At 42.0% G+C, this 13,104-nt stretch overlaps 1 protein-coding gene across 1 annotated transcript in view; it reads left to right on the plus strand.

The window, feature by feature from the left end:
- VWA3B (von Willebrand factor A domain containing 3B) overlaps positions 1–13,104 on the plus strand; it is a 190,688-nt gene that overhangs the window by 20,695 nt on the left and 156,889 nt on the right. The window contains 3 exon segments of the mRNA XM_053664701.1: positions 3,768–3,862; positions 6,231–6,481; positions 8,353–8,512. Of these exon segments, the coding sequence (XP_053520676.1) occupies positions 3,768–3,862; positions 6,231–6,481; positions 8,353–8,512 (506 nt within the window).

A 13,104-nucleotide genomic window follows, 5' to 3' on the forward strand; every position in this document is an offset into this window, starting at 1 on the left:
GGGGACCTGGCCTGCAGCCCAGCCATGTGCCCTAACTAGGAATCAAACTGGTGACCCTTTGGTCTGAGGGCCAGTATTCAATCCACTGAGCCACACCAGCCAGGGCCCAAGCAGTTCTTTCTAAAGAACTCACACACGGACTTATTTGTACTCATTCCCTCTCAGCTCCTGCACAGGGGTAGCAGCTTGAAAGGCACCAGTAGCATACAAGGAGGAACTGTGGTGTTTGACATCAGGGTGAGAGCTGGGGGACAGAAAAGAGGGCAGAGGCCATTGTCCCTTCTCTGAACCCTTCTCCCACAGAAATATGGAGTGTCAGGCAGGTGCCATATCTGAAACTCCATCAACCTGGCTAACACTGTTTGCTCCATCCTGGAGATCTCCTGAAGCTCTGCCTCACCCAACTTATAGGCCCACCCAAGCTGTTAACAGTGGCTTTTCCATATGAATGAGTGGTCTTGGCTCATGCTTCACAACTTTATAAATACTCTCAAACAAGTAACAGCCAGCCTCAGTGAGCCCCTAGCCTCTATACCACTTGCTATGTGGCCCCAGGCCTGGCACTAGCAGCAGACAGCTTTGGATCACAGTTTGGCTTTGCCTGGGAATCTCTAAGCCAAGCAGAAGTAGCAGCCATCTTCAATTGGCTTTATAGCTCATGCAGAGTGGCCCTGGGCAGAACACAGGTTGGGGCTGAAGTTTGCTTGCACCACCAGGGAATCCTCAGAGCCTACAAACCCAGTGGACAGCTACACACCACGTAGGCGCACCACCATCCTGCCCTGGCACAGCTGATCCTCCACAGAGCATGGAGGTTGGTGGTCAGTGGTCATGGCCAGTCCTTGCTGCTGACTGGCCTGGCTAAATCCCTCCCATTGCCATGCTAACAGCAACCAAGGATCCACTACACAAGGAGGCTGTACTCAGCCCACAAGGAGGATGCACCTAAGTACCTGGCTTGGGTAATAGGGGAGGCTGTGTCACTGGACCCTACAGGACACCTACTACATTAGGCATGCCACTAGGACATGGAGTCAAAGCAGCTCTACCTAATACATAGAAACAAACACAGGGAGGCTGCCAAAATGAGGAGACAAAGAAACATGGCCCAAATGAAACAACAGGTCAAAACTCCAGAAAAGAGACTAAACAAAATGGATATAATCAAATCTATCAGATGCAGAATTCAAAAACACTGGTTATAAGGATGCTCAAGGAACTTAATGAGGACCTTAACAGCATAAAAGAGTATAGTCAAAAAGGAAGAATATGCTAATTGAAATAAAGAAGAATTTATAGGGAAAGAACAATAGAGTGAATAAACCTGAGAATGAAATCAATGATTTGGAATATAAGGAAGCAAAAACAACCAGTCTGAATATCAAAAAGAAGAAAGAATCCAAAAGAATGAAGATAGTGTAATCAGTCTCTGGGATAAACTTCAAGCTTTCCAACATTCTCATCATAGGTGTGCCAGAAGGAGAAGAAAAAGAGCAAGAAACTGGAACTCTATTTGAAAAAAATAATGAAAGAAAACTTCCCTAATTTGGTAAAGGAAGTAGACATGCCAGTTCAGGAAGTACAGAGTCTCAAACAAAATAGATGCAAAGAGGCCCACTCTAAGACACATCATAATTAAAATGTCAAAGGTCACAGATAAAGGATCTTAAAAGCAGCAAGAGAAAAGTAGTTATTTACCTAAAGGAGAGTTCCCATAAGACTGTCAGCTAATTTCTCAAAAGAAACTTTGCAGGCAAGAAGGGATTGGCAAGAAATATTCAAAGTCATGAAAAGCAGGGACCCACAGCTGAGATTGCTCTACCCAGCAAAGCTATCAAAGGGCAGATAAACAGTTTCCCAGATAAGAACAAACTAAAGGAGTTCATCATCACCAAACCATTATTAAATGAATTGTTAAAGGGACTTATTTAATAAAAAGTAAAAGATCAAAACTATGAACAATAAAATGGAAAAATACATATCTATCAACAATTGAATCTAAAAAACAAACAGGAAATGAGAACAGAGACAGAATCATGGTATAAAGAGCATTTCGATGGTTGCCGATGGGAGGGGTATGTGGGAGAGTGAGTGAAGAGGTGAGAAGATTAAGAAGTACAAATAGGTAGTTACAGAATAATCATGAGGGTATAAAGTACAGTACAGAAAATGGAGAAACCAAAGAACTTGAACATGACCCATAGACATGAACAATGGTGTGGGGATTTCTACAGAGACACACACTTCTTTTACATTGATGGGTATAGGTTAGTTAACAATATCAGCAGCACAAAGAGATGGTATTTGGAAAATAAGATAACAATGAGAGCTTCCACGATCTCTGTTTTATTGGAAGATTATGCCCCAAGGGGTCTGGAAAAAAGGAGATTATTCCATTATCTTAGATTCAAAAAGATAACAGACGAGGCTTAGTTAAGGCAAAGATTGACCATTGTCAAGGAAGATATTGGCCTAGGACCTGACTACTCACCACAACTCATGTTTAGTTAGGAAGTTTTAGTTCCAGACTACCCTATTCAGTTACTTTTGGTCTCTGAGTTTGTGAGGCTACCATGCAGGCCTCCCCTGAGCCAGTTAACTTTAGTATGCGGCCCCTTTTTGATCCACGTGAATGAGATTATTGCTAATGGAATTCAAGAACCCATTCTTTAGCTCTGGCTGGTGTAGCTCAGTGGATTGGGCACAGGCCTATGAAGCAGGGGGTTGCCGGTTCAGTTCCCAGTTGGGGCACATGCCTGGGTTGTGGGCCGGGTCCCCAGCAGGAGATGCATGAGAGGCAACCACACATTGGTGTTTCTCTCCCGCTCTTTCTTCTTCCCTTCCCTTACCCTCTAAAAATAAATAAATAAAATATTTTTTTAAAAAACCCATTCTTTACTATTATGAACATTGAAGTTCATGTCTTGTAAATTAAAATTCAATTATGCCCTTTCTTCCTTTCTAAAGTAGTCTGTTATCCTGCCTCCCTAGAAAGACAGAGAATAGGCACACTGGATCCAAGAGTACCACCATTCTCTCTTCCATCTTTGGTACTTAATAACAATAGCAACAATAACATAATAATCACAATAAGAACATCTCTGGAAAGCTTTGCCTCATCTCTGTCCTGCCAAGTCAAGGTCCTTGAATCCTTTCTGTAGTCTTCTGTTCCATGAATAGGTAAAATAGTTTTAGAGAGTATTATATTCCCATTCTTTAAGCACTGTGAATATTGTGTGGTGGGTGCTCAGTATGTGTTTGAGCAACAGATGTTGAATAGTTGAGCGCATAATCAGAAAAATCTTGTGGTTTTTGATATTATGTGTGAGTATTTGGAATCTATTAGCAGCTTGCTTCATTCACTTGTCTATTCGTGAACCCTCACTTGAGAGAACGATAGATAATATCTAAGTTTAAAATTCTGAAAACAAGTCTAAGTCCTGAATAAAGGTTTTCAGAAATTAAACACAATTTCTCTATTTTCTTGTTGATCTGTAACTTAATCATACTGGACAGAAGAACCAGGAAAGCAAGAAGCAAATGCTGTTTTCCTCCTCATTCATTCATATATTAAAGTATTATTCATGTCATAAACAGTTACATTTATCATAGCTCCTAGAAATACTTTATTATTTGGATCATAATACAAAGCATCAGAGTGTTGCTGTCAACTGGGGATATAATTTGAATGGTGCCAGAAAAAAGCATTTCACACTAAAATAAGAAGCATTGATAACACCATTTTGATTTTTTTAATAAAAATGCAGATTATGTGGCTTCTCTGGGGAGATTTGTGGCTTCCCGGTATGCTGAAGGCCTGTTTCCACGGGTCTGCAGAGCAGAAGATGGTACGGCATACAACGTAAGTGGGAGTTCCTGATGCTTGCTGGCTGTTGTCCATGGGTTGTGGATGCAATAAACAAATTCACACGGACTACAGAAGTCCTGTGGAGAAAAAGGGATGACATGGCTGCTCTCAAGTGAGAGAGAGGGCCCCGGCCCCTGCCTGGACACGCTTTTATTGCTCTTCTGTGTACATTACATTGAGGATGGTCCTCATTTACTAAGCACAGGTTTGCTGCAGGGGATTACAAATAACAGAGGAAAAAATGTGGGTAATTACTTTAAAGAGAAGGATGTTACAGATCAAGGGGAAAAGTGGTTGAACTGGTTACACTCCATACTTGGGAGGCTTAGCCCAGACTTTAGGAAGTTAAAAATATGCAGTAAACATTTTCTGCCTCAATTCAAGGTGAGGAAGTTTTAGCAAAAGCAAGTCTCATAGCAGCCTAGGTACAATTTAGTCCTGAGTCCCCATGGGAGAACCTACTTGTAGGTGTGGGTCCTGTGTGTGGGACCTCACTCCCCACTGGCCTTTCTGAGTAGGGGCTGGGCTACATTCTTCACATTGTGTGGTCCCCTAAATGGTCCTCTATATTGCTCCCCTTGTTTTTAGTTAGGACCACTATAGATTCCACAAAGATTGCTACTTGCTGGTCTCTTACATGACCATGGGAAAATAATTTGCAAATGCGGCAAAGTAAACAGAGCATTATCATAATCAGTGAACAACCAGTGGCTCCCAAGATCCACACTCTGGTTAAATTCATCAAAGTAGTTTTTTGGGGGTTTAGCCACAGGAGATTATCATGGAGAGTTTGAAAAACCTCTTGTTTGGTTAAGTGTTGAATGTCCTGCAGCTGCTGATGTAATTCTAGCTGCAATTTATCAATTTGTTCTTTTAAATTGGTAGAAAAAGTCCTTCTTAGGTGATGTTGAATATCGCTCCAGGAGTGTTGGATGGAATTGCACTTTGGGGGTGGGTGATGTACAACTTGAAGAATCCTGAATCAGAAGAGTCCAATGGGGTGGAGGTGGGTCGCTGCCACGGAAGCCTTTTCTATGATATGGCTTCACCCTCTTTGTCAGCTGCTCCAAAGGTCCTTCTGGAGAGTAAATACAAGAATACCCTCTTCCCCAGGTTAATAGTGCGACTGGGCCTTCTCATTCTCCTTCCCCTAACAGGTCTTTGTGTAAGACCAAGGGTGTGGAACTGCAGGCCTGTTTTTCACAAGGTGTTTGTCTATGGGTGACTTTAAATTATCATCACAATTCAAAAAAAATTGTACGTATATATTGCTAGCATGGTTAAATTCCTGGGGAATGTTTCCTGAAGTTCCCATAAGGCACAGGGATGCACTGCTGAGTTCTGGGAGTGGCCCAGGCAGAGAGTCTCACACTGCTTCCATTGATGCTGAAGCTTGAGGAGGAAGCTAGATTGCCAAGAGTATGGGGACAGAAAGGAGTTTAACACAGAGGGAACAGCATGAAACAATGCAAGAAAATGTGGAATTACATGGTGTGTTCAGAAAGCATATTTTCCTCAACAATTTAGGTATTTGGGGTATTCTGAGGGTTTTTGAAGTTTTAAAAAAAGTATCAGGTCTTTAAAATGTTATTCTCCACTGAATAGAGTACAGTTTTTTTCTTATTCCATTTTTATGTCTCCTACTACCCTATACCCTGAAAGACCTTGCACAATTGTGCCTGATCTATTTGAATGATGCTATATTTGTGTATACAAAAAATTACCCTTAAGCCTCTGTCACCTTTGAATGACAGACTCTATAAGTGTTTGTGGTGGCTATAGGTGATCAAGTGATTCAGATATAGGGGAGCCTGGACTGGGAGACAAGACACAGGATAAGGTCATGAGCGAGAGGATGAGCCACTGGGGCATCATCCTTAGAGGAAGCCAGACAGATGTGCTGGCATGTTTATAAGCATTTTCAGAAATATTTTTGGCATGTTGTAGTTAAGAAAACTTTTTAGAAGCTTATTTTTCTTTCCTAGCTGCCTTTGCTTATCTTTTTTTTTTCCCTTAATTTTTAAAAGTTTCCTCTGGACATTTTCTGATAAAGATAATTCTCTAACTATAAGGATAAAACATGATCTAGAAATAAATTGTTTTAAAGAGTGCTGTGTTTTGAATAGAACCCAAAATCATCTTTCCTTCTGTGGGATATCAGCTGGGGGTTTTCAGCTGAAAGACTAGAACACTTCCGTTTGCATTATATGGGGTTTGGAGGATGTCCACACAGTTGTTATTAATACACAGTTCTTGATGACAGAGGCTTCGACCCAGTGGGCCCTGTTGTTCCTGGCACCATGGTTCAAGATGATTTATTTTGGTGTACTTTTGTTTTCTTTTTTACTGTTATTTCATTAAGCTGACAGCCAAATCAGAACTGATCTATCAGTTTGTGGAACATTTAACACAAGCCGTGAAGAACTATAAGCAGCGGATGGACTGGCTCACCAGCAGAAGCCAGCAGATTTTTGGTGTCATCTTGGAACAGTGCATCACCATTGTGCTGGATTTTGGTGACATGCAGCAGGAGGAGCTTAATCTGTGCCAAGATGCCCTAAAAATGGTCCTCCAGGAGCAGGTGGCTCGCACAGCCAAGTTCAATATCATATGGTAAGTTTTCCACAGGAACAGGATATTTCAGTGAAACTTCATAGGTAATTTTCATTTATTCAGAGTTAAGTAGCATAATTAACAGAGTGCTCTATAAAAGGATTGTTATATTGTAATTTCCTAGACTATAGAATTCTAGCAGAGAACCAACAGTGAATAAGTACTGGAAAACTTTTATCTGCTTTGCACATAGCACCTTAGTTTTCAAATTAGGAGAGATTTGGAAGCATCCTTTTTCAATACAAGGCAAGGCAAAAAATATAAAAATACAAATATATTGAATGTATATTTAAGGCCATAAAAATTCCTTCACTCATTTTAGATTTTGCTTGGCTAATGGATTCAAATTTATCACAGATTTTACTGGTTTTCACACTGAACTTGCAGCTCAAGTTGATCTTCTATAAGTTCACCCCCTGGCTTTATAGAATTTCCCATAATTTGGAGGTTTCACAATCAATCATTTATGGATTCTTGGATTCGAGAGGATTTGGACCACAGGGCCAACTTCCTGTGTGGAATAGTGGCTCACCTCTCTGACAAGAGACATCTGGAAGGGGGGCTTCTTCCTGAGTTTTTCTTTTTAAAAATAAATTATTTTCAGCTAAATAGATGACATCTTGGGAATGTTGCCTAATTGTGTTCTACCCCAGGTTCCTGTTTCTGCTCCAGATATATTTTTTGAAGGAACTAAGTGCTTAAGTGTGCAGTGCTTCAGCTTTCTTGAAAGTGTATGCTATAGCCAGATTCTCTACCTAGAGGGACACACTTGTGAGGCCACCTCTGTCCTTAAAGATGGGCTCTGAGAAACAACTCAGGACAATTCATTTAGTCCAGTGATTTTCAATGTTTTTCCTTTCACGACACACATAAACTAGATACTAAAATTCTGCAGCACACCAAAAAAATACATTTTTGGCTGATCTAATAAAAGATTAGTATAATTTTGATTCATTCATACTGATCAGCTATTGTTGTGTTGGCTGTTTTCATCTTTCAAATATATTTTTGATCCTCACCTGAGAATATATTTATTGATTTTAAAGAGAAGAGGGGGGGTTGGAGAAAGAGAAACATTGATCAGTTGCCTCCTGGATGAGCCTCGTTGGGGGATCAAGCCTGCAACCTTCTGGTGCATGGTACAACACTCCGACTGGCTAAGCCACCCAGCCAGGGCAGAACAATACTGTCTTTGATCCCAAAATGTCACTAATGGGAATCTTTCAGAATAATGAAGGCAATGTAATAAAAAAACTAGAAGTAAAATTTTAGAATAATAAAATTATTGCTGATTTGCAAATATTAATGCTGTGAGTCCTTATAAATTTGCTAGTAATAGAAAACAGTCATATAAACCTGACTTATGAAGATAACTTCCCTCTATAATTTTTTAAAGATTTTTTAAATTTGTTTATCTTTAGAGGGGAAGGGAAGGAGAGAGGGAGAGAAACATCAATGTATGGTTGCCTTCGTGCGTCCCCTGCTGGGAACTGGCCTGCAGGGAACCGGCTTGCAACCCAGGCATGTGCTCTGACTGGAAATTGAACCACGATTGTCTGGTTCTCAGGCCCATGCTCAATCCACTGAGCTATACCAGCCAGGACTTCCCTCTATAATTTTAATGCACTTCTTCATAATGTTTGAAATTTTCTATTCTCCTACAAACATTGTTTTCCCAAATCCAGCTGATGGAAGGTAATGGTACTTTGGAAACCAATAGTTTTGTTGATAATTTTCAGAGGGCTGGAAGCTGATTTTTCTTTCTTCCAGCACTGGTGACATTAAGTGGCTTACTGCTCATAGCTGTGAGACTGAGGGCTGACAGCTTTGCTAACCACTGCCCAGTGACAGCCCCATGTAATTCCTTTCAGGGCCTCTCAAGAGCCTGTGAAATGGCAGGAAAATGCTGCTCCTGTGATGGAACAATCCATAGCTTCTGCCATCAGTTGGGTTGAGAAACTGACCTATGAGCAGACTCTAAGCCCGACCAGCCGCCTGGACGCTCTATTAGAAGCTGGGAAAGACAAAACTGTAAGTGCGTATCCAGGGCTGACCTCAGGTCACAAAGTGGCTTCAAGCTTATTTCTTCACACTCAATATCCTAATACTGCCTTTTAGCTGATCTTGTAGCATGCCACAGGGATAGCATCATAGGCATTAAAGAGCCCCATAAGTCTTAATCCTATTGACCTCTGAATTTGGAACCCAGTGAGAAACAGATGACAGGCCCCAGGCAGGGATTAAAATTGCAGCTTTGGTGATGGCAGAGTTGGACCATATAAAATGAGTTTCCGTAACACCTGTTCTCTGGGCCTGCCTGTCTGGGCTCCTTGGTGGGGTGATTGGGGTTGACCCTCATTAGCCACTACCAGGATAGCCACATACTGCTCATAGTCACTGAGCATTGAGAAAGGACAGGGTATTATTAGGCCATAGTTCTGCATCTCTAATACTTTAATTCCACTCTTGCTCTCCTGACAATCAGATAAATCAGGCAACTCTTATAGGAGGAGAGGTTGGAAGAATCCTCACAGAACCCTTACAATAAGGAAATAGGGCTGCCCAACATCCATGTTCTGGAGCTTTCCTACACTTCATCTTCTTCACAAATGGGTCTGTCATGTGGTTTTCAAGGTAAAGTATATCCCTGACAATGATTCATCCATTTTCAAATGTTAATGTATTCATATATGCATTTTGATAGAGACTTTCTAGAAATAAAGATTTGTCCAGAAGAAGTAATTAACACCGTGGTGCTTTATGTGTCTTTTAGCCACAAGGGTGTGTGTTTTTGTGAGTGACTGTAATGGTGGGATTGTTAAGGGTAGTGGCAAGCCAGAGAGGAAGTCCTCTGGGTAGGTGGGTCTTTTGACTTGCCACAACTCTCTGTGTGGGGGTAGGTCCCCATTCCTTTGGGATTCAGCTACTTAATTAATGCCTATTATGTAATGTTCATTAACATTTAATTTCTTTGTCCACCCTGGAATCTTGGGAACTCTGTAGACTTCAAGTTTTATTCTGTTGCATTAAGAAATCCTTCTTGAGCAAGAAGGCCATGTGCTTGCACCTTGAAAGGATAGTCCCCAGTGGTCACCAGACTGTTTATTGATACTGAGGATGATGGTTTAAAATTCAGAACACATTGTTTATCTTTATAAAGCCAGAAGAGCAAATGTTTCCCATTAAAGAAGAAGAAAATACAAGCTGCTTTGTTCTATGGCCTTTCAAGTTGGTCTTAACATCTGTAAAATCTCAAGTGTCTGGACACTGTAATTAGCAGTCAAGAAATGGAACATTTCACAGGCTCATGTGTGTGTGCACACATGGATGTTTTCTTTCTTCATTCACCTGGCTTCCCTCATCATAGCTGACTCTGACAACTTGACATGACTGCAAGATTTCCCAGTGACCTTGATTTTCTATTTTACTTACCTCTGGCTTGTGCCTCACCTTTCTCTGGGCTTCATTCCAAGCCTAGGAAATATGGAACATTTCAGTGAGTTTCAGGGAAGTCCACTAGAAGAGAGAGAAGCTTGCAGGTACTGATCATCAAATGGCATGTGAAAGCTCTTGAGAAGACACTGTAGAGTATGGCAAATGCAAAACACATTTAGACTGGTGTGTTCCTCCACTTAGAGCTTTATCTGGGTGTGATCCCAAGGAAAATCTTATAAATACAACTGCCTCATACATAAAATGCCATTCCCTATGTTTTCTTGGGAGTAACAAAACCTGCATGTGTGTGTAGGGCAAATGGGGAGGGGAATGCATCTTCTGCTCTGTGAACTTCATGTCTACACAGTGAGATTTAAATTGATCCATGTCACTGCTATGTGCTATGAATAGAAAAGATTGAAGGCCTAAGAAACTGGAACAATAAAGCTAAACACCCAGACTTTTCCTACTGATGATAATCTGCTTTGGGTTAACATCTCCCATGAGTGAGTCCTGAGAGGAACCAAGAAAGTAAGCATTGACTTAGGTCCAAAGATTAACAGAGAAGTTGGGTTTTTGTATCAGGTCCACTTGCAGAGGGAAGACTGACTAATGTGCTTGGTTACAGTGAAGAAAGATGTTCAGAGGCCACTGGCCTCCTCCAGAACTGGACTTTGTCACCAAAAGTAGGCCAGGTGTATAGAGAGGGATGACTGAGCATAAGCCTTCAAGTTCAGAGGAGCCGAGCAGAGTTGAGGGGTTTAAATCTCTAATCATGGCATGTGGAAAGCACTATAGATGGATGAATTACTGCTGTATCCTGTGGGGAAAATCTGGTTCATGAGTAGGACAGTCTGTGGGGCACTGAGGAAATGTTCAGCAGTTTCTAGGGGCTAGCATCAGCCTCAGAGCCCACATGTGCTGTCCAGCTCTGGATTTCTGTATACTGTACACTGTGGTCCCTGGATATGTCTTTTAGGAAGTTGGTGGCTTCCTCGGTCTTTATGAGGAGCAGGTGTTGTGCCAGGATGCCCCAGAAGGCCTACTGGTCTAGGATGTGAGGGGCATAGATTGATGATCTCAGCTGCCTGAGGAGGCTAACCAGGGGGCTCTGCCTCTGGTTTCAGCAGAAGGCCACTCACCCAGAGGGCACCTCTGTTTCTCTTTTTGTTCTTTCAGCCTCTCCCATCCATCTGATAGGCACAAATCTGTTTACTTCTTTTTGGAAGATTAAGTGGGTGAATTAGAGACAGACCCAAATGATTCTGTAAGGATCCTGCCCCCGTGGACAGTGAACTGAAGGACTGACCATATCAGTCACAAAGTTGGCATTTCATTTACTTCCTTGCGGTGGCACAGGCAGGCATCAGATCTTTTCACCTTTGTATCCCTAGCAATGGCAGTGCCTAGCAAGGGCTCGATAAATCTTTGTTGAACACTGAAGGAAGAGAAAGGAAATAATGTTGACATTCATGAGGTTGGGGGCTAAAAGTGAGTCTAAGAGAGTCCCATCCCTAAGCTATGGTACATATTTGAGTTTTCTGAATTGAAGGGATGGGGTCTGTGTGGGACCAGGTAGGTGAGTTTACTGAGCCTTGTGTGACTCTGGTAGGGACAGTGGGTAGACACAAGGACACTGAAGCCTGGGAGGCCAGAAAGTTGGTGGTGGTCAAGGATGTGAAGATGGATCAGAGAAGTGAGCTGGGTTAAGACCATGGGGTAGTCTCTGCCATAAGGAGAATCAGAAAATCAAAACTGCTGAGCCAGGAGAGGGGTCACAGGGAGGATCTAGAAGTTCAATTTAAGGTCTGGGTTGATTAAAACTGTAGTGGTCAAAGTTGTGTGAAGAGCAAGAAAGAATTCTACTAGACCTCTAGTTGCTGTTCTGGTTGACTTTCATTTTTGCTTCCTTGCGGAATGGAGATATTTAGCCCCAGGGGCATTGGTGGCTTCTGAAGCAGCAGGCAGTCAGAGAAAGCAGCCTCTCCAAGTCTGGTTCTTCTTTTCCACCAAACCTATGGCTGGGAAGCTGTTCAGGATTCCTTGGCTGAGCAGAATGCAGATTACTGTGAGACGCTGCTGGACAAATGGCCCAGACAAAATAAGACATTTTAAGTGACTACAGAAAGGCTTTACCCTATTTTATATAGTATAAAGTGGCAAGAATTTGTGACTCAATGTAAAATAGCTGAATGTAACATATTGTCCATGTCTTGTGTTATCAAATTCAGTGCAAATCAGCTTTTAGGGAAACACTGATCAGTGAGGAAGCTGCTCCTGGTCCAAGCTGCTGCTGATTGTCCAGACTGGCCCTTGCCTCAAGGAGCTCAGAGGTGCTGGTTAGGGTGTGGATTCCCAGGAGAATAAATCCCTGAGTCAGACAACCTCCTGGACCCAACTTCGGTCAGTGCTGTTGCTGTCAGGTGGTCAGAGCTGAGGATAGTGTGGGAGCCAAGGAAGTGAAAATGGTGCCTGGTCTCTGGCCACTTTTGTGTCCTATGATATTGCTTTCATAGTTCTGGGAATGCACATTCATCTGCAATAGGTGACCAGCCTTGCCACGGTGAGGTGACACAGTGAGAGAAGTGATGGTCAGGTAACCTGGCTTTACTAGCTGCAAGACCAGGTCAGTTAACCTATCTAGGCCTCATTTTCTTCATCTGTAAACTGAGCATGAGAATAAGAATTCGTATTCCACAGGACTCTTGTGAGTGTTGAATAAAATAATTCATGTTAGCTTATCATCCCAAATAGCAGATGACCCCAGAGCCATTTCACTTTAAAAGGCATTTTGCCAGTTTGGGGAAGGGTTAGTGATAGGTAGCATGCTTATCTTCCTCTATGTTTTTCTCAATGCCATTCTGTGAGCAGAAAGGAGAGGCACGAAAGCAGGGTGTGGGAAGAGAATGGGAGTGGGATAGGCAGTCTCAGTGGAAAGCATATCCTAGGAAATTTGTAGCACGGATAACTGCAAGTTGACTAGAAACATAGGCAATTAAGAAGCTGAGGAATGAGCTTTAATGAATACCATTATAGCCTTAGTAAATGAAAGAAAATCCTGAGTCTCTGCTAGCTACAGCAATTTTTAGTTTGATGAAATCTCGAAAGAAATCCATTTCTGTATAAAGATTTTCATTCTTGGGTTATAGCCAGAGCAAAGTAGCTGAGTTTGCATGATGTGCAATAGA

This window comes from Artibeus jamaicensis, unplaced genomic scaffold, assembly GCF_021234435.1.
Source record: "Artibeus jamaicensis isolate MK-2021 breed Jamaican fruit bat unplaced genomic scaffold, CSHL_Jam_final contig_384, whole genome shotgun sequence".
Taxonomy (NCBI): Eukaryota; Metazoa; Chordata; class Mammalia; order Chiroptera; family Phyllostomidae; genus Artibeus; species Artibeus jamaicensis.